The sequence below is a fragment of the Platalea leucorodia genome (assembly GCF_965183815.1).
Source record: "Platalea leucorodia genome assembly, chromosome: 10".
Lineage (NCBI taxonomy): Eukaryota > Metazoa > Chordata > Aves > Pelecaniformes > Threskiornithidae > Platalea > Platalea leucorodia.
The window spans coordinates 5425241-5445480 of NC_138832.1; the positions used below are offsets into that span (position 1 = coordinate 5425241).

General features: G+C 39.8%; 1 protein-coding gene across 1 annotated transcript in view; it reads left to right on the forward strand.

The window, feature by feature from the left end:
- The window catches only part of PCDH11X (protocadherin 11 X-linked), a gene marked incomplete at both ends in the record, with an annotated part of 453149 nt that overhangs the window by 195112 nt on the left and 237797 nt on the right, over positions 1–20240 (forward strand). Inside the window, one exon of the mRNA XM_082323174.1 lies at positions 395–466. Within this exon, the coding sequence (XP_082179300.1) occupies positions 395–466 (72 nt within the window). The remainder of the gene's footprint in view (positions 1–394; positions 467–20240) is intronic.

A 20240-nucleotide genomic window follows, 5' to 3' on the forward strand; every position in this document is an offset into this window, starting at 1 on the left:
CTATGTCCTTTTTTCAGGGTGTCCATTGAACATAGCACAGCCTGGGGAGGAAACGGCAGAGAAACCGGAGTTGAGTTCTCTCTGAAATTCTGCCACTGAACTTCACTCGGTTGGCAAATGATTTCATATTTTTGTCCGAGGTTTTCATCTGTACACACAGATGAAGGTGTGTACTCCCACACCTTGAAAGTTAAAGCAACTCTATAAAAAATAGTTACTTCGCTGCAAAAATATCAGACCTACAGTCTACTCTAAATGTATGCAGTTGTGATACATTACTGTTACTTTGAATGAATTTTGCACCTGACTTTTTTATTCCCTCAAGGGAAATTAATGCTGAATGCTGATAGAGTGGTAGAACATATAACTCATACATGCTTTTCTCTCCTAAAAGCACACAAAAGAAATGGGAAGGCCACAAACTCCTTTGAAAGAAACAACCTTGGAGCCTTGGACTCAGCCACAGGTAGGCTGGAACAACTTTTCTAATAATGTTTTTTCCTGTAACAGTGGTTTCTGTACATCTTAATAGAATCAATCTGGGGCTCTAAAGTAAGACTGCAACAGGTAGCAGTGTGATTCTTAGCATCGTATGTCAAAATGATTTGCTTTGGTGTTTGGCTGCCCAGACTATTGGTAGTGTCTTTTTAGTTAAAGTCTCAGCTTTTTTTGAAGGCAGAAACGGCAGGGTTATCTTGCCTTCAATGTGTGCTTCTTATGTGCTTAACTTCGCAGAACTTCACAAAACTACTTTGTGAATGGTGTGTCAAGAAACTGTGAGCATCTCCTAGTGTAGAAATGAAGTTTGTGCAAGTGTGTTATTTTGAGAGGAAGGTTTGAAAGATGAACCTTTTGTCATAAGGATTTAACCAAACATGAAGCAATACTTAATCATGCAAAAAGAGATGAAGAAATGGGGATATTAATATGCAATCTTCCTTAACACAAAGCGGTTTTGGATGTTTTGGCCTTGCAGTTGTGTACTTACTTGGACAAATCAATTATTATAAATTTTTTACTTGCGGGAGTTCAGAGCCATTTTTGCTATTTATTCCCTGCGTATCAGTGTACTGTACTGCACATTGCAATAGGTGGCTTCGGAGGTGATGGGAGGGAAGGAAAGACCCAGTTCATAGGTGAAACTGGATGTTGCTGTTCCAAGGGTAAAGATTGGGACTCTACAAGGAAAGGCGCTGGAGCAGGGTGGAGATGAAGTAGGGTGCTGGGAAGACCAACCTGGATAATCAGGCTGCTTCTGCAAATTCCCAGGGGAAGATAGCTGCTGCTTTTTATGGATGTGGGAGCATTTTTCCTTCAGCAGCTTCTACATTTGTAGTTCATACGGCACAGTGCCTCTTCCTGACAGAAGCACCTACCTCTGCTTTGCAGGGTTCACCTGTTGCTGAAGGCAGCAGTGAATCTATAGCTGTAGTGCCAAAGTTGAGAGTTTGCTGGCAAAGACTGAGAGAACCAGGCAGAGGTAGCAACCCTTGATCCGTAATTACAGTGTGACTGTACGCTAGGCTCTGCCTCCTATTTTCAGGCTGTAAGCAGCCTGCCCAAACAAATATTCTCCTATTTAGTCTCTAGTTTTTACAAACTATATATACGGAATCCTAGAACTTAGGCTTGTTCTAGGGACGTGTATACTCCAAAAGCATATGGCAAACACAGTGTAGGAATTTAGAAGCAGAAATGAAGAAAAAAAACCCCCACATCTCTGTTACTGCTAACTTTGTTCATGCTTGAGTGCATTTTTTTGTTGTTGTTGTTAGTTGCAATGCTAACTGTGCAGGTTTTCATGGTGCAACCTATACAGCTGACTAAAATATAGTAGCTCTTAAGTGGTAAATCCTTCACTGTAGTCACAGGTAACTTATGTTTATGCACCTCTACATATAGAAAAAACATAGTTATCTGTAAAAATGCAAGCCTTGTATTGTAGGGAAATCCCTCAACTGTTACTCTCCAAAACACAGGATCTTCCTTCCTTCCCAAATAAAAGGCTCCCAAGTGCAGCGCGTGCCCTGACTGTTTTCACCTACTGCACGGCCAAACCTCCAAGTGCCCCTATCCAGGCAGCTGCTAATCACAATAGTTAAGCGTGCATCGATCTGTGTCTGCAATCAATAATGTTTATGTGCAGGACGACAGGAGCTTGCTATGGTCCATAGTTACTAATAGAGAGTAACTCTTCATGTGCAGGAATAAAACTGTTGATGAAAGTGTTTTGTTCCAGCAGTTACTGCTAAACAGCTGATGAATCATTAAGGGAGGGCTACCAGGCTCCTCCTGTTCCCCTGCCTCCAGCATGTGTTGCAGAGCAGGCAGGTAGAGAGCTTGGAGTTAGGGCTGGGCTTTGGTTTGTTGGCACAGAAGAGAGAATTTTGGCTTCGGAGTTGTGAGAGGAGGAGTCGAAGCAGCTTGATGCCATGATCGTCATTTGGGGGAGCCCTGGTGCATGAGCGTGGGTGTCAGAGGTGAGCTTTTGGAAGAGGTGGTTTGAGTGACTGCTGCCAGCAGCGCTGCCACAGAAATATTCTGTTGGACTGTCCCAGCACGGACAAGAATCGGTGTTCTTCCTGAGTGTACAGACAGTCACCGATCGCTTCCGAAAGATGCGTTTGCTGCTGCTTTATTTAGTAACTACACAGATTAAAACATGTGAAATGGTTTTGTCATTTCTGTTCATTTTTGGGGGGGAAAAAAAAAGTCTGCCTTTTAAAAAAATACGTACAAAGAAGCTAAGACCAATATGCTTTTTTATTTCATGGAGAGAAGAAATGTAATCAACAAAATCAAAAACTGCTGGAGCCGTTATTGCAGCAGAAAATTAAATTAGTTGTTAATTCTTTCATGGATGCAATTCTGGCCCCTGCAAATCCCTCCTTAGATATTTTGTATAAAGTGAGTAAAAATTCATGGCATGGATAAAAGCTTTGTCTATTTTATGAGCAACAGGCAAATGATCCAAATGGTGCTCATAAAGCAAATGGTTCCCAACTCTAAAAGGAGGAGGAATATATTTAAAAGCTGCTAGAATGAACCATGAGTAAAACCGACTTCTATTTACGAGAAGGTGTTATTTACATGGAAGTTTTTTGAGACCCCCCACCCCACCAAAGGGAGAGACTCACTACTTTTGTCTACTTAATAACAACAATAAAAAATAATTACGCTTTCTTGGGCTACTTACTGCTGTTCAGCGTTGAGAGCTGCTGTGGGATGCGTTTTATCAACAGAGAGAATGAACAAAATAGCTGAGAGCAGCGTTTGAGTGTGCAGGGCCAAACAGGCAGTGAAGCAGAAAGTACCACATCTGGCCCCGGGTATCACGAGGTGAGCAGCTGGTACCTGTTAGCGGTCGGGCAATTTCCCACAGAGGCGATCGTCTGGGGGAAAGAAGAAATGGTGCTTTTTGTGCAGAGGGAGGGAAGGCTTTGTCGCCTGTTCTGTTGCGACTCTCATTTGCCTTATTTGTTCAAGGTTTCGTCTTAGAAGCAGCCAGGTAGCTGAAAATTTTGAAACTGAACTGTTCAATGACACAAAAAAATAAAGAACTGTAGCGCTTATTTCTTATTCTGTGGGGGATTTTTTTGTGTTTGGTTTTGGGGGTTTGGTTTTTTGCTTTTTTTGGCTGTGATTTAATAAGTTCCTAGAGCAATATAACATTGGCAACATGGGAATTCTTTTTCATGGCCATGCCTTTTAACTTGCAGGTTTCTGTATCTTTTTCTGTGAATTCAGTGAATGGAAACTGATGTTCCTGCCTGGAAAATAAAGTGTGAGAGACTCATTCTGATAAATTCGGGACAAGGCCCTTGCAGATAAGGAACATGTGTGGTAGTAATTGCCCAAATAGACTTGTCATTGGTTTACAAGCTTTATTTAAATGCTAAATACCATGTATTCCTGTGGTTATGTTTTTTGCTGCTTTGCCTGATTAAACATTTAGCTGATAAACCCTGTCAAGGCTGTTCAGAGCTACTGCAGTTAACATTACTATTTATAGTCTCTATTTTTATGGTCAGTTAGAAACAGGACAATTTAAAATCAAACTAATCTGTGATTGCTTACATTTTTGAAGTTGCTGACACTATTTTAAAATCTGAATTTTGTGTGGTAACAGCATTAAATAGTATTGATGATTCTGATTCAAAACAACTTGTTTTATTCTTCCAAATTACTAAGAGGCTAAATCTAGAAAGAGAGAATAAGGATTTACCAAAATAAGGAAATTGAACAATGATAACGGTTATATAGCTTAAAACTGCAGTAGTGGGAAATAGTAAGGTCAAATAGCATGGCAGATACAGCAAAACTCCCACTCTTTAGCTGCAGAGTATTTCTGACTTAAAACTTTTTTTTTGTGACTCTTACATCACTATCTACTCTACATCGATGTGAAATACTGCATATAAGTGATTCCTAGAGGTGTTAAACAGGATAAAATGTGAGAAGGTGGTGTTATTAGTGCTGCAGCTTTTTATTTGTTTATTAATTGTAATAGCTCTAGGTGCTCTTACTCACTTAAGGTAATGGCTAAAAAGCCAGGGTACGGTTGCATTAATATTCCTGGCCCAAATGTAGCATAATTACTATAATGAACACATTAATTTATCCCCTTTCCTCATGCTCTTCTTCCTTCACAGTCCACGTTGTCACTGGAAACCCAGCCGATGATGACCCCGAAGGTTTATAGCTCTCCTCAAAGTTCTCTGTGAGGGTTAAATATCCAAGGACTGAGATTTGTTAGGCTCAGGCAGTGTGCATTCACGTGTGTCTTACAAGTAAGCAACATCTAGCACCAACATGGCTTTATTACCACCTGGTGTACGGTCATGCATTGCCACAGCAATGAGCACGACAAGCAGGAGCAATAAGATACAGGCCAAGTGCAACCATTTGTCTTTCAAAAGCAGAAGAGGAAAATAATTTGTTTCTTCCTTTGCATCTATAGTTTTGTTTTCTCTTTGTTTGTGTGCAGAGCACAGTCCTTTTCTTCAAATTTTTTTTGGAAGCAGAATTACTTTTTGTGGGAAGGCAGAAGCACTGACTGAAATCTAATTACAAATGATAGAGTGCAGTATTTTTCTGCTCAATTTTAAAGAATCACTTTATAATCTTGGAACAGTGGATAACAACATCACTAATCCAATATTTTAACAGTAAATACGTTTGATGATGGGAATTGCTACACTAATCTTATATCCCTCCACAGTATAGTTAAGAAATCCACAGGGGGTTTTACTAATCAGTTTTTGTAAAGTAAATCAAGTCATGTAATTCTCGTTCTCTCTAAATGCCCGCCAACTACAGGCAGAACCATGTGCAGTACTTTTTGTTCTTTTCATCAGTTTTGTACCCTGATCTGCAGCCACGCTTTCCTTTCCATATGCAAGAAAGACTTCTGGAGAGAAAAGTCTGCAAGCACCCTCTGACAGAGATGTCTTGTTAGGTGAGCTGGCAATTCACCTTGGTCCTCTTGCCTGGAGTGAGTCCACCTCCTGCTGCCAAAGATAAATATGATCCAATCACATTTGCCACTATGCTTCTGATGCATATGGTTCAAGCTACTTAGCTTAGACCCCAATTTTAATGACCAGTGAGATATATTGCAATATGGCTTGTGCTTTTATCTTGTTTTAAAAAAAAAACTGCCAAAAGTAAAATAGTTTTCTTTTTCAAATTATGAATAGTGTTTTACATTAAGAAGAAATATTAACCACCATGGTTAAATATTTGAAGAGAAGCAACTAATAATAATTCTGTGCATATTTTGTTCCCACAGTTCACGGGAACTGAATTATTTTTCATGAAGTCCTGGTGTGCTCTGTTTACTTAGCTCACAGCTTCAGCCTTTAGGATTTGAAATTAGTTAAAATCGGAATGAAAGTGAAGCTTTATTTCTGACTCGCTGTCTTCAGCTTAGATACAAACCAGTCACCTAAATAGACTTATACAGTGTAGTTATACCCTGGTTTTATTTAGTATTTAGAATCTCTGTGCTCAACATATTCGCATTTTATTTGGTGCCTCAGTACATTTACATACGCCTCAAATGTATCTCTTATTTAATGGAACTTCAATTGTAATCCTGAGTTCTGACACAAAAGACTTGGTAAACTAAAAAAAAAAAAAAAAAAATTATCCAGATCAGTGTAGAAGGTGTAAGGGTTCTAAGTGCAATTAGAGTGGCCTACATAAATATCTGAACTGTTTTTGAACACTCCAATCCTAAAACCTGATTTTTTTTGTCTCTTAAAATGGAGGCCCCACACACTAGAAGCCAACTGGAAGCAGACAGTTGTTTTGGTCTGATTTGAGGACCAGCAGGAATGAAACAGTGTTTTATTAAGAAACTTAAGAGACCACCGCACTAATTTTTGCACTTGGAAAATAATTATAGTGGATACCCTCTGTCCCGATCCAATGTCAGGGGAGGTTTCAATACGATCCCAAGGACGAGATTAAGATGCCGGAATCAGTCAGATGTCGTACAACCTTGTACTTCTGGGGGGGGAATAGAAGGATGAGGGAGGGCAAGGGAAGAGAGGCACAGGAGGGGGAGGGCGCGAAGGAGGCGCTCATCACCACCACTTCCACTCCCGGGACCTTCCCCTGGGCCCGCGCGGGCCCGCGCCGCGGGGCACGTGCGCTCCTTACCCGGGGGCTCTCGCGCCTGCGCAGATCGCAAACGTGTACGTGCGGTTCGCCACGGAGGTGCTGCCCCCGCCTCCGCCCTTCTCGCGCCTTTGTCCCTGCGCAGGCGCACGAGGTTTTTCTCAAATCCGTGGAGAAGGGGGCTTTCTGGAAGCGCGACGCTGGATGGCGCCACAGCGGCCGTGTCGAGACAAACCCACATTTTCTATCGGTCCTTCACACCCTCATAAACATACAATCTTCCCAGCAGCAGCTAGGGCGGTACCTGGCCGCCAAAAGGTACAACCCTGGCCTCTCACAGATAGCACCATTATTCATTTTAGGTGGTTTCTAGGTTATAATCTGTATTTCTGACATTCTATACAAATAACGTATCCAGAAATCAGGATATGGTTCTGGAAAGTAACTTAATGGAAAGGCAATTTATTAGTTGGAAATGGGTGTTAACTATTTCCTGTATAGTGATTGTTTTCCCTGATTGTTCCATTTAATATGGAATAGAAGAATACCAATATGCCATATAGAAAACACTATATCAGCATATGTTGTGGCTGTGTTAGGCCACTGGGAGTATTAAACTGTAAATTTAAAAAGTGAAGTTTAATGAAGAGATGTTTGCAAATAAAAAACTTAATTATACTCTAAATAAAGACTTATTTTGCAGTGGAGCGGGGTTGCTTAGATAACCTAGCCAACAGGAGGAACTCTATTTTTATTAATCTAGTAAGATTTTTGGTACATTCGACAGGCTTTATGTATATATAAAAATACATATTTTTTCAAGATCTAGTTTTGCCACAGCATGTGAGCACTGGAAGTTAGTAGCTGATGTAGCTGAAAAGTCACTTAGAGAAAATAAGGAGAAAAAAAAAAAAAGCAGGATATCAGAGTTGTGAGCACTGAATTTACTATTGATTTCAGCAGGGGAGGTCATTACAAAGGCAGAAAAAATTCCCATGTCATTTAAGTTTATCTGTCTGTTTTCCAGACCAGCTCATGATTCTATGATTAAAAACTCTCAATTTGAGCTAAGCTACGGTTCTCTTATGAGTTAATTAAAATAAATGAGAACTCTACAGACAGTTTCCATACAGTTTACTCAGTATATTTTCAGGTGTTTAGCTGTACAGAAGGAGAAAGCTAGTCGCTTTGGGAGTTGTATCTCTGAGGACAGGCACCTGCATGTTCATCTCTGTCAGATTGCTCCTTGTATTTTCAGAACCCAAATGTCAAAGCTACTGAGTGGAAAATTGGAGGATAGTAAAGGTTTCAGGTCCTTACTACTTTGAAATATTTAAATCTTTTTTAAGTCATTCACCGAGACTTTGAAGAACATCTTCTCATTTTTTTGTCCACAACGACAGCGATGTTGTCTGCCTAATTTCTTTGGCTCACGCTGTTAAATTTTTTTCCTTCCTCTTGCTTCTGACGTGTTGGCGTTGTTATTACAGACTGGAACAGCGGTGTAAATGAGGAAAGAATTGGTAACGGGAGTGGGGAGCTCAGCTATAGAGCATCACCTGGAAATTCAGCCCAGTATGTGTGAAAACGGGTAACCCCAGAAAACATCTTGTCAGCATGCATTATACTGGATCTACAGGAGGGAGCTGTACTGCTCCGCGCAGGCAGTTGATTTATTCTCCGTTGCTGTACGCTGAGTTGGAGGAGATGGGGTACTCAGTAGTGAAATATCCAATGACATTGTTTAAAAAGGGCAGGTAGACAGCTACTCCTTCATCTTATGAGATGCCAAAAGACCTGTCAGTGTATAAGTAAATCACCACGGACCTGCTTTCAGAAAATGTAGATGAGATCTTCGAGGTGCTTAGTTATCTATCGGGATGCTCAGAACGGCTTTCCTCCCCGCGGTATTTCTTCTGCCATCACCCCTGTTTGGCAAGAAAGCGGAGACGTTCCCATTATTTAGGAGAAAGCACGGAGTAACAAAATCATTAAGTTGCACTGAACTGTAACTTACTTGCTCTGAGCTGTGCTCAACATGCATAAATCTTAAAACAGAAAACATAAACGAGGCGTGATTCATCGAGGTGTCCATTTTTCCAGTGTCCAGTTGTCTGTCACTCGCAGAGCAGTTAGCTGTAACGTAAGGCAGGAACAGATCCATCCTCTTCACTGCTGCAGCCGGCAGATGTATTTATGCATCTCAGAGTAAGAGGAGTGGTCTGAAACGCTTTTGGAAAGCATGAACATAATAAAAGCTTTCTGGTGTTAGCGTTTTTAAGGTTTAAACACATCAGCTTTAGTGTGGACCTTTGTGTGTAGAGGGGGTGTATGAGGGAAAGCTTTTGGAAGTGCTGGGCTTTCAACAGTCTGTTTGCCTCTCAAGGGTGTTGTTTTTTTTTTTCTTTTTTTTTTCTACGCTATGCTTTTAGGAAACTTTAACTGCTTTTTCTTGTTGGTGGTGTTTTTGTTTTGATGGTGGCATGGGTTATTTTTGTTTTGGTTTTTGTTGGTTGCTATAAACTTATCCAATGTTTAATAAGAACATTTACAACGTTTGATAAGGATGTTATGCCTTCCCTCCTGATGAGTTAGCGAGGCAAATTTTGTTTTCCTGGCTAGCAAACAGAAGCACTGCCATAAAGGCTTGTCATGGGGAATAACAGAAGTTGGCACTAGACGCATCGTGTGAGCTCTTCACCTGGAGATGTCCATCCTGGTCATGATTCTGTAATGCTGAACCTTTTACTATTGATTTTGGTGGAAGAAAATGGAAACCCAGTGTTAGCTTTCAAGCAGGAGAGACAAGTTATTCAGAAATGCTGTTAGGGCCCCCAGTGCACACTGACCAAACCATAGCTCGTATATCTTCGATGTTGAAAATAGTTTATGACTGAATTATATAACCAAAATGAAGTATTTCACCAGTCCATTACGTTATATGGTTATTGTTGTGTATCCACAGTGGAGAGGGTGGCTCTGGGTCACTGTTGCCTGGTCACTTACCCTCTCAGTCAGTTTCTCAGCTACAAAATCGCTTGTTTTTCTTGAAGGGTATTTTATGGACTGAATAATTTTTTGGCTGCAAATTATTGTGTATAAAGCAGATAAACTCCAACTTGGTGCCCCGATGGCTATATGGTAATGGATGTTATGTATCCATTCAAAGCCCAAATGAGATTAACACCACTGTTCTCTCCATCTGCCTTTGAGAAAGAATCCAGTAAATAACGAGGCATATAAGGGAAGATTATCACATTATATTCCGCATTTACAGTGTGTGTATTAATTATTTCAAGGAGACAGGCGCCCGCTCAGAGTGGGCAGGCGCTGCCGTGTCGCCGACACTGCCTGTGCTGAGCTCTTTTAACGCAGAGCAGCGCTCCCTTGGAGACGGTCACTTCTCGCTTTGCGGGCTGTGCCTCGTGGGCTCGCTGGCAAGCAAAGATGTAAGGTGCTTCTTGTTAATATTTTATTGGTCATCTTTATCCAAAGGGACTGCAAAATAGGGAATGGCTAAAAAAAAAAAAAAAAAAAAAAAAATTAAAAAAAATGTTGTAGAGATTTTGCCTATTCTGATAGCTTTTGATTGCAGATTCTGATGCTGTGCTGGGAGTGTCAGAGTCCAGCCTGGCCACATGGCTCCCTTGCATGTGCCCCCTGATCTACATCCAAGTGTCTGTGCAATGTGTAGGGAAGCAAGTGTGTCCTCTCATAATTAGCTCAACAAATAAAACCTTCTTCTAGATCTCTTCCTTCAGTGTCACATGTTCTTCCATCTCATATTCCTGCAAAGCAGGAGCAGTTACTGATTTTCAAGCCATATGATTCCAAGCCATTTCTGTCCATCTGACTGAGCCTGCCTCTGTCATCTTCCAGCAGCACAAGTTTTTGTAGCAGTTGGAGACAAATTACAGGGGGTCTCAAAAAGATGGTGGCCTGGAGTCAGTTACCACTGAAATGGTGTATCCAGCCTGCAGTCTGCCTGTATGACAGTATTTGTCTTCTCTTAGAAATTAAAATATTTTTGTTTTGCAACTAACTCTGATGATGGAAGGTAGTTTTTTGCTGTATATCATTCTTCCTATCTATGAACTTCTGCATTTGGAAGGCTCATAGAACATTCTTCCGCTGGTTCTAATTGATTTGTTTGTTTATGAAGTTAAATTAGGGAAAATGCCATTAAAAACGAATGCCAGGTTCCAGATAGTAGATGTTGGTGCTGCAGACCAAGACCATAGTTGGGAAAATTATGACCACAACATTTTGACTTTGTTTTGACATGCCTCTATGCTTTCCCAAATATCACAGGAGGATAGTAAAAATATTGGTTGTGCATTATGCTGTTTTTCTAACTCTCACAGATACTAGAAGTAGCTCAGACCCAGAAAGGAATTAATGTTGCAAACACTGTGACAGTAGTTGGTGTTTGTAGTAGAATTCATCATCCCTGAAAAGATGCACATTCTACTGCTTTGTTTTTAAATCCATAAATTTTAACCAGTAGCACAGTACTTTGTAATGTGATGAATTTCACTATATGGCTGCAATATGGATGGTGTAAACTATGAACTGAGGGAGAATTCACCCTTTGTTTTATTTGTCACGCCCTCTCTTTGTTCTACTGTTCTCCCTCAGAATTTTATTCTAAATTACTCTTCACTCTTGGGCAGAGATTCACGTTGAATAGTCAAGTTGCCACCACTTGTGGAAATTCCTCTCCCGAGGTGCCCACAATCAGTTATTGCAATGGCCAAGATCAGTTCTAGGTGCTCATTTTTACAGTTCAAGGTGTTCAGGGCAGTATCGTCCTAATCTGAAGTACTAACAATTCCCTAAGTATTTGCAATATGGGGACATTTTTAATACTGGGTTCTTTATCTGGTTATAGTCTGTACTTACATTTATAATAAGGTGCAATTTTCTCTAGAACTTACCCTCCAAATTGGTGTAGTTCTTGGGCCTGTGGTCCAGACAGCATGATAAAATACCATCTTCTTCATTCTCTGTTTACTACAGAACATGTGTTTGCTAGAGGATCTTGGACAGCTTTCCAGGTGTTTCTGTGCAACCCGGCTGTGGACTGTGAGCATCCAGTCCCTGGTTTTATTGGGAAAGAAACCCGGGTTGAACCCGCAGCGGCACTGGCCAGGTAGAGAGCGGGAAGCGTAAGGAGCACGTTGGCCGCCCTGCAGCTGAGATGTACACCTTACCCTTGTGTTGGTTTGTGCTGGCTTTTCATCAGGATAATAGCCAGTATCGACGGATCAGCATGCAGTACAGAATGCTTTTAATATGGATTCAGCTTCTTTGTATGTTTTGCGCTCTCTCACTTCACATGTACGTCATTGCCTAGCCAGGCCTTCCACGGACCAAAGGGGTGTTTTAGCCGCTGTGCCAGTGGTGGGCCAGGCCCGTAATCGGCGTAAGCGTACTGACAGAATTTCATAGAGGAAACCTGGTTCTTCTCCTGTTTGCTAACTTTATACAAACAAGTCAAAGTGTGGAAGCATTACTTGTGATTTTATATCTTATTATTCTGTGGAAAAAAGGGAAGAAACTGGTCTAAAGCTGGTGGCTTTCTGGTTTTTTTTTTGAGAATGCTATTACTTAAGGCCTCTAGAAAATATCTAGGATTTTTTCTTTTATGAAAAGAGGTATACTGTCTGTAATGAAACATGAATGATAAAGTTGCTTGTTTGCCCATTCTCATGTATTCCATGGGCTTCTCCTTGCTCTTTTCTGCCACTTTTCCCTCTAGGAAAACCTGGTCTTTACAGTGATCCTCTGGCATGTAAGAGTTACAATTTTTCTCCTTCCAAATTTAGTTTTTGAACATTATGGATCGTTTGTCAAGAACCATAAAACTTTTGCTATTCACAGTGGATTCCTATGATTTGTATCTGCAGTTTTTATTTTCCTGTTCAGCAGCTTGCCTGTGAGGTGACGGGACAAGGTTAGGCAGGTCTTAGCGAGAACAAGAATCTTGGTGCTTTTGAATTCTGATCCTTTTTTCTTTAACTGCTTTCGCATATATGCTTAACACAGAGATCTTTGTCTGTTTAAGTAAAAGTAATGATGCTTTATGATCTGTTCGTTCTCTCTATTTCAGGATTTACAAGTGTTGTGACTCAGAAGCACCTGAATTTTTTTAAAGAGGAGCAGTGAGAGGGTCTAGGTTGCTTTATTTCTTTTTCAGAACACAGCTAAAATGGTAGGCTTCTGGGCTTGGCAGTTTTACAGCAACTTGATAAAATAAAAATAATCGTGCCATCACTATTTTATCTTGCTTCTTTCAGATGTGCTTCCTTCAGAATTGCTTCTTTCTTTCATATTTGTGGAACTCTGCTCAGCAGAGTGGCAGTCTGTTCATGAGCTCTGCCAAGTTAAGGATTTGAGAGAAAGTAAACAACTCAGTTGGAAACATGGATAGCAAGCGTTGCGTAGACTCTAAGAAGAAGAGATATGCTGCTGTATTATACAAGAGTTCACTTAATGGAAAAATACTGTTTTCCCCTTAGAAGGAATGAATCTTTCTTGCTAGCCATTGTAAAATAAGCCAGTTGTGCCTGACAACTGCACTCCGTTAGGGCAACTTTTCTATCAAGTTTTTTATAGCACTTGTCCTGAATGAGAAAACCTGATTTTTGGTCCTCAGTTAGAACATAAGGAGGATTTATAAGGAATAAATCCTCATGCTAGACCTATGTAAAGAGAGCTGATAGAAGGAGCTGGGAAATACCTGTGAGAGCTGAGAGGTGGGCGGTTATTGAAGAAGTCTTTTCCTACATATGAAATAGTTACTCCTCACATATTCCTCAAATATGTGAGTAGTGATTACTTGGTAGTGATATTTATTCTGTGGCCTACAAATCTGTTAATGATACTTTACCAAATGGTACTCAGACCCTGAAAGGTTTTAGTTTTTGCAAACAGGGAAACCAAAACCAAACCTCCAAACAACAGGGAGGTGAAAGACAGTTCCTCTTTATCTTCCTAAAGAGGAGGTGGGGCTTCACTTTGAAGAAGCACCTTAAAAACATTGCCTAGTGCAGTTTTCTCAAAGCAGAGAGATTGCTGTAGAAGATTTCCCCCCCTGCCTCTTCTGCACTGTTCCTATGCAAGCTTTAGCTCCCTCTTTTGTATCTCCACACTCAGAGGTAGATGAAGCTCAAACAGACCCCAGAATTATTACTTTTTTTTTTTTAAGTCAGTCCCATAGCTTTGTGAAGCCCTGCGACATCTGTATTAGTCTAAGGGATTGCAGGTAACTCATGCTGTATATTTTGCTGAGTTACTTCACCCCTCATGGCAGCATACTTCAAGTCTTCAGGGATAAGTTTTACCTATAGCTGTGCTTCACTGAAAGAACTTAGCAGAAGTTGCTCTCATTAACTTTTTTTCATTGATATCGCTTTGCTTTAGAAACCACGGAATGTGACTGACACAGTATGTTTAAAATAGTGTATATCAGTTGCACTCAGATATCAGAATTATTGGAGGGCATAATTTAAATTGTTGGAAAGTATAACAGCTACCTTTTGGGACAGGGAAATTCCCAATTCCACTTAAGTAGTGTCTTGAGAGATCATATGTTTAAATGAGGTGAGCATATGAATATTTTAATAACTACCAAAACACTTATACTGGTCCTTACTCAGTGATCTTCATTCTCCAAATAAACTAAGCTCCCTTAGAAGGCAAGAGTGGCAGTCATGATGATAAGGAGAGACATACAGAATGAAGAGGAGGTACAAAACAGCTTATGTGGTGTAAGCAGACACAAAGTAAACCTGTGTTGGTATGTGGGAACATACGAAAAAATGTATATAGCAGAAGACCAACAAATATCGCTACAGAAAATAAATGCTTCTGAATAAGATTGTTTAGCTATGATAGATGCGTTGTCAACCTGCTGCAGCTAAAAGCTAAATACATGAGTTGGAGAGAAAAAAAAAAATCCAATTGAACAAAATCAATCATTGGGGTGTAGGCTATTAAATGTTGACAAGTGGTAAAGGCTGGTTATACTGCTCTAAAACTTTGGGGGATAGCAAAGCACCTTTGAGTAAACTTACACTCTTTAAATCAAAAATGAAAGTTCGTTGTTTTCTTTCATGGCATTATATGTCAGGGGCCACTATTCTCAGAGACTGTTACACAGTGTGAAATTACTGGTTTACTCCGTTCTTTATATTTCTGACCTTGAGATCTTGATCATTACAGTCTACCCACCTGACAGAACCGCAGAGTTCAGAAAGTTTTGATTCTGTAACAATAAAAATCTTTCTTTTTTTTAGTTAATTAATGAGCAATACTGTTTATGCAAAGTGGAAGTCAGGTGACTGATTCATTTCATTCTATAGGGAACATTGCATAGAAGATCCACACAGCTCCTTCCTTTGTTTTTCTTCTACAGCCAAAGGATTTGCCACACAATTGCATGCAAATGCAAACTGAAGTCTTAAGGAGACAATATTTCAGACTCTTTGGAATTGCTTTCTTAAAATAACAAAGCTTCCATTGATTTCTACTTCCCCAATATGCTTTAGACTATGAGGTTTAAATTGTTTAGATTTATATAGAAAATAGGGGGAATAGACAGGGTGTGTTAACTGTGTGGAGAGACAGGGCTTGAATTGCATGTTTCCTCCTGCATTGATCTGACTGTGTTATTTGGTGGTTCTGCCGCTTTCTGGGGGCTGAGGACTAATGATCAGCATGTGCTGGAAGAATGAAAGGGAGCTGGTAACCAAATTCAGCTGTGACAGCCTGCTGTCCTCTTCTCTTATCAGTGCCTAGGAAATGCTCTTCTTCCTATGCCAGTCAATGCTAGAATAAACTGGGGGGTACTAAGTGATGAACAGTAGTCATAACTTAAAGCTTTCACTTTATACATCTACAAGGAAGAAACAGTAAAACAAAGAACAAAAACCTGAGATGTCTACTCCTACTGTTGGTGAATTTTTCAAAGAGATGATTTATTCTCCCTTGTAATTTGTGTCTTCTTGCTGTTTTTCCTCTGAGATACAGTGTTGGGGTATCATGACACATACGATATCTAAGCTTTTGATGCACGCTCTTGTGGCTGGATTGTACTGAACAAAGTAGCAGGTCTAGGATGCTGAAGGGAAACTGCCTTTGGTCACTTCTAAGCCTGTTCTGATCTTTTGGTCAGCTCTTACGGGGTGAGGACAGGTGAGTGTAAAAAGTACTTGCTGAAATTATTATTTTGGTGTTCTTCTGAATGTTCTTCTGTTGGGGTGCTTGCCTTAGAGTTAGTGACAGTCTCCTAACACAAAGAAGAAATTGCCTCTGAATAAAAGCATACTGGAAACGATCAATCTTCCATAGCTGCAGTAAGCTATTGGAACAGAAAGCAAAAAGTAATATTCTATGTTATATGGCCTATTACTGACTTCTAGGCATTACTACTAGGCTTCTTTGTGCAGTGGAAGGAACTAAATGTATAACTGCTAATTAAGCCTAGGCAAAATAAATTTTATGGTGTGTTTCCCATAGGTAACATCATATGACTGTGGCAGACTTTATGGGGAAATTAAGGCCAAATGAAGAAATGGTGCTGCTGCTCTGCATGTGGTAGTTTTCCTTAGAAACACGTAACAAGAAATATTGTGTGGTGACTTTACCTGCTGCAGTGGGGTGTGAGGTAGAAGGAATTTTTCAAATGATAGTTGTGGTTTTAAGGATTTTCCAGTTTAGTTATAGATGCTGGTGAAGTTAGCAAGGAGGTGCAGAAATGCAGATATCTTTTGCCTCTGTCACCTGCGAGAGTGGTAACAGCCCATTTTATGTCATATTACCCCTATAGCAGACATATGAGAATGGAATAATGTGTATAGATCCAAAATGTTTTTGTCTGAAGAGAGCTTTAAATGCTCCCACAGCAAATATGCAGGTTCCTGCCGCTTTTGGAAGTGGGTGACAACTTCCTCAGTGGCATAAGAAAGATCAAGTCAGGATGATAAGTTGTTTTTGACCTGAAAAGATAACAAAATCGAGAAACATGCACTGTTAAAACCTTGTTATTTTCAAGATGTTGGTAAAGTTGTAGTTAAAAAGGCAACTTCAAAGCACTGAGTGGGAAGAATGGCCAGCCGGGGCCCAAGAGAGCTCCTCATGGCAGGAGGAGTGTATCTGCTGGGTATCCAGATACCCTTTTCTGAAGACGTTAGTGTGTGTTACCCAGAAATATTTGCAATCCCTGTGTGTTGAATGGAAGCTAAGATAATTTACAAGACTACTTAGAAATCCTTTCTTCTAAAACTTTTCATTGGATTTTGTATTTGTTTGAATTCTTTTTCTGCTGCTAGTTGCCTTGTTGATGAAATCTTGTTTTCTTATGCTAATCTTTGTTCAAGAAACCCACATGAGTTTTTCCTCTTATCAAGAGTTTCGATATGCAGAGAGTTTCGAAGGAGACTCAAACATTCCTGAAAGGCAAAGACAACTGGAAGTCTAAAAATTCCTTAAGTTCCTCCAAAATTTTTAGCCTACATTCTTTAAATTAAGGGAGGTGTGAAAGTTTAAGGGCTTATTTTACTGGTAAAATCTTTACTTTAAAATAGATCCTTGATGTCATGCATGAGATAAATCATAGCAGTGGTTGTTTTGATACTCTGGAGTGTAGTTATATTATGCGCTGGTTTCCCAAGAGATCTTAAAATTTAACAAGCAGAGGCCAGTGTGAGTGATGAAATGAGGCAGCAGCAGAGCCATTTCAATTACGCTTTTATTACACAGCCATTCTTCCTAGAGCGCCTCATACTTTTTGTAATGCTTACTAGAGTATGAAGCGCTTCGTGTGAAGGAAAGGTAGCTCTGATTTTATGACTAAGTGGACAGCGTGATTTCAACGTGCTTTGACAGCAGTGCTGGGGTCGTAGCAGCATGAGTAACGCGGGAGAGCGCAGGGAAAAAAGAATGCTCTGCTTAACTTTAATGGCTGAGGCCCTCCTTGGAGAATGATAAGATTTGGTAATTCAGTAATATTCTTAGGAACAGAGGTACTTGCAAACGGTTTAGGTTTCTCCGTTTTGTTTTGAGGATGATTTACTGTTTCAAGTCTATGGTTAACAGTGGTTACCTCCCCTCCACCCCAACAGGCCAGTACAACAGCTTTAATATTAATCATGTTCCTTATTATCTTTTTTCACTGCTTGTCTCATAGTTATCTGCTTGTACTATGAATTATTTCTGAATGTTTATTTCTAATATAGGCTATCATCTAGAAAGGCTATTAAATATTTTGAAGTGTTAATAATGTAACTTGTACTTTAGATTATGAATATAAGTTCCCTTTTCATGCAAAGACAGTAACAAGCATGTTGTACAAATTACATGTATAAATACGTAGTTAAAGGTCTGAAAGTTTAAACCATCTTTCTCATTTATTACATTTTAAGGAGCAATTTGAAGTTATCATAAGGGATTATATTAAAATAACTTTCCATTTAAGACTGCAATAACAACACCAGGTGCTGGAACTCCTTTTGGGTTACACAGGACATAAACCAGCTTTTGTTTCTATAGTAAATTTATCGTGTGGCCTCTACTTGCTTTAGGGTATGTACCTTTCCGTGTTATTTCCCGTGCCCCTTGAATCCCCAGCGTGGTCGATTGGCCTCCGCTGAATGCATAACCACTGTAGGTGGCACCCAAAGAGAGGGGTTCCCTGGGCCCGTTTAGGACAGTGCTTCGGGGGGGCGGGAATCACGGCTGCTTCGCTGGTAATCGAACTGCTGCACATATCCTGGTCAGGCTGATTGTGGTTATTAAATTCCCATCAGAATATACTAACTTTCATTCTAATACAGTGTTATTAGAAATCTCCCTCAATGTCTAAGGTAATTGTTAATTTAGACCACTTGTGTCTTTCTGAGATTAGTGAGAGGGAATCTATTTTTTCTCCCTTTACAAGCAGGCCTGTTAAATCCTTTAGCTGAATGGATAACTATTACAAGTCTCAACTGACAAGCTACAATTTTTTCAATTCCTGAAAGGTCATTTATAATAACAGAAATGACTAGCACAGCACACCTACAATATCTGTGTTGTGAGGGAACTCTGATTAGAATTTCAGCTGGTACCAAGGGGTATGCTTTTTGTATGCAGAGGGAGGCTGTTAGACTGCTTTTCATGTCCACGACTACTCTGGCCAGCAACGAATATTCACACTTCTTTCTTATAAAAAAAATAAATGTGATGGTATAAATGTGAACTGCCTCCATTGATGGAATATTATTAAATTCTTCTGATTAGAAACAGATGTGCAGCATTTCCCGTTACAGAAAGTATTGTCAGACTGTAATGCCGCAGTGCATTGCGAGCATATGAGGAAAAGAGGGAAAATTCAATTTTAGAAAATGCAAAGGAAAAGGATTTTTTTCCTTCTATTTGCTATTTGTGCTCTGAAAAAAGTGAAAAAGGATGACATATCTAGTGTTTGAGAACAGAGCTATATCTCTTTGCCAGTCTTGGAGCGGTTTTTTTGGTTTGTTCTTTTCAATTAACACTTGTTAACAAAACTCTTAAATATGCTGGATTGAGTATGGAGTTCATGGTGTAGGTTGAACAGTTCTGGTATACTTGTAGCACTCTCTAAAATTCGGGAAGTTTGTGAACACTCCCACTAGGTACAAGGCTGTAAAGTTTCTAGAGGTGTGCTCAGATCTTAGTGCAGTTCACGTGATGTTTGTGCTGTGACCTTCCTGCTGTTGCACCTTTGGACCCCAAACTCAAGAGTCTACTGGAAGAGCCCTGCAAGTCTGAGTGTTGATTCAGGAGTGACAACTCCTGTTCTGTTCTTTGTCTGTACCTGCGTAGACTTTAATATCTATTGGGAAATCTTATTTTCCCTTGTAATATCTGTGATCTGAAGTTAGCTACTTATTATGCACCCTTTTTTTACTTTGCTTCTGAGCTGAAAAAGGAGCATTTTGTTGGACAAAATGAAGTGAGTATCGTGATGCAAAGAAGTTGAATCAAAATTGCTTCTCAGCAATTTAGCCAGCCATTCTGTTCAATTTTGGACGAATGACATACTTCTCTGTTTCCTTTTATTTTTTTAATCCTTCTCATATAATAGACCACCGCAGTATAATGTTCCGTCTTACAATATGCATACGTATTTTCCAGGAATAAATTAGGACATTTCCCAATGCTCCAGCACATCACTGTTTAATATAGGCCAACAGATCAAAGACAACTACTGTAGTTTCCCTCCTGGGTCTGTTAAAGCCAGTATAAATGTGACCCTTTATAATATGTGCTGTATTATTTAGAAAGCCACTGTTTCCCTAGAGTTAATCTATTCAAGAAGTTATTGAATTTGGGCTTCTTTTTAAGTACATCTTTCTATGGTATGTCCAAATACATATCTAGTTACCACCTAGTTACCTACCTGCACCTCCTACACTATGTTACATTTGGACTATGAACCAGCAGCCACAAATAATATATCCAACTCATAACTTCTCTTTTTGTGTATAGAGCCCTCAAATTGTTAATGGTTCGGACAATTATCAGTTTGCTAAGGAATCCAGAGAGGAGTATATGGAGGATCATATTTTTACGTATGTGATTAACCTATGCAA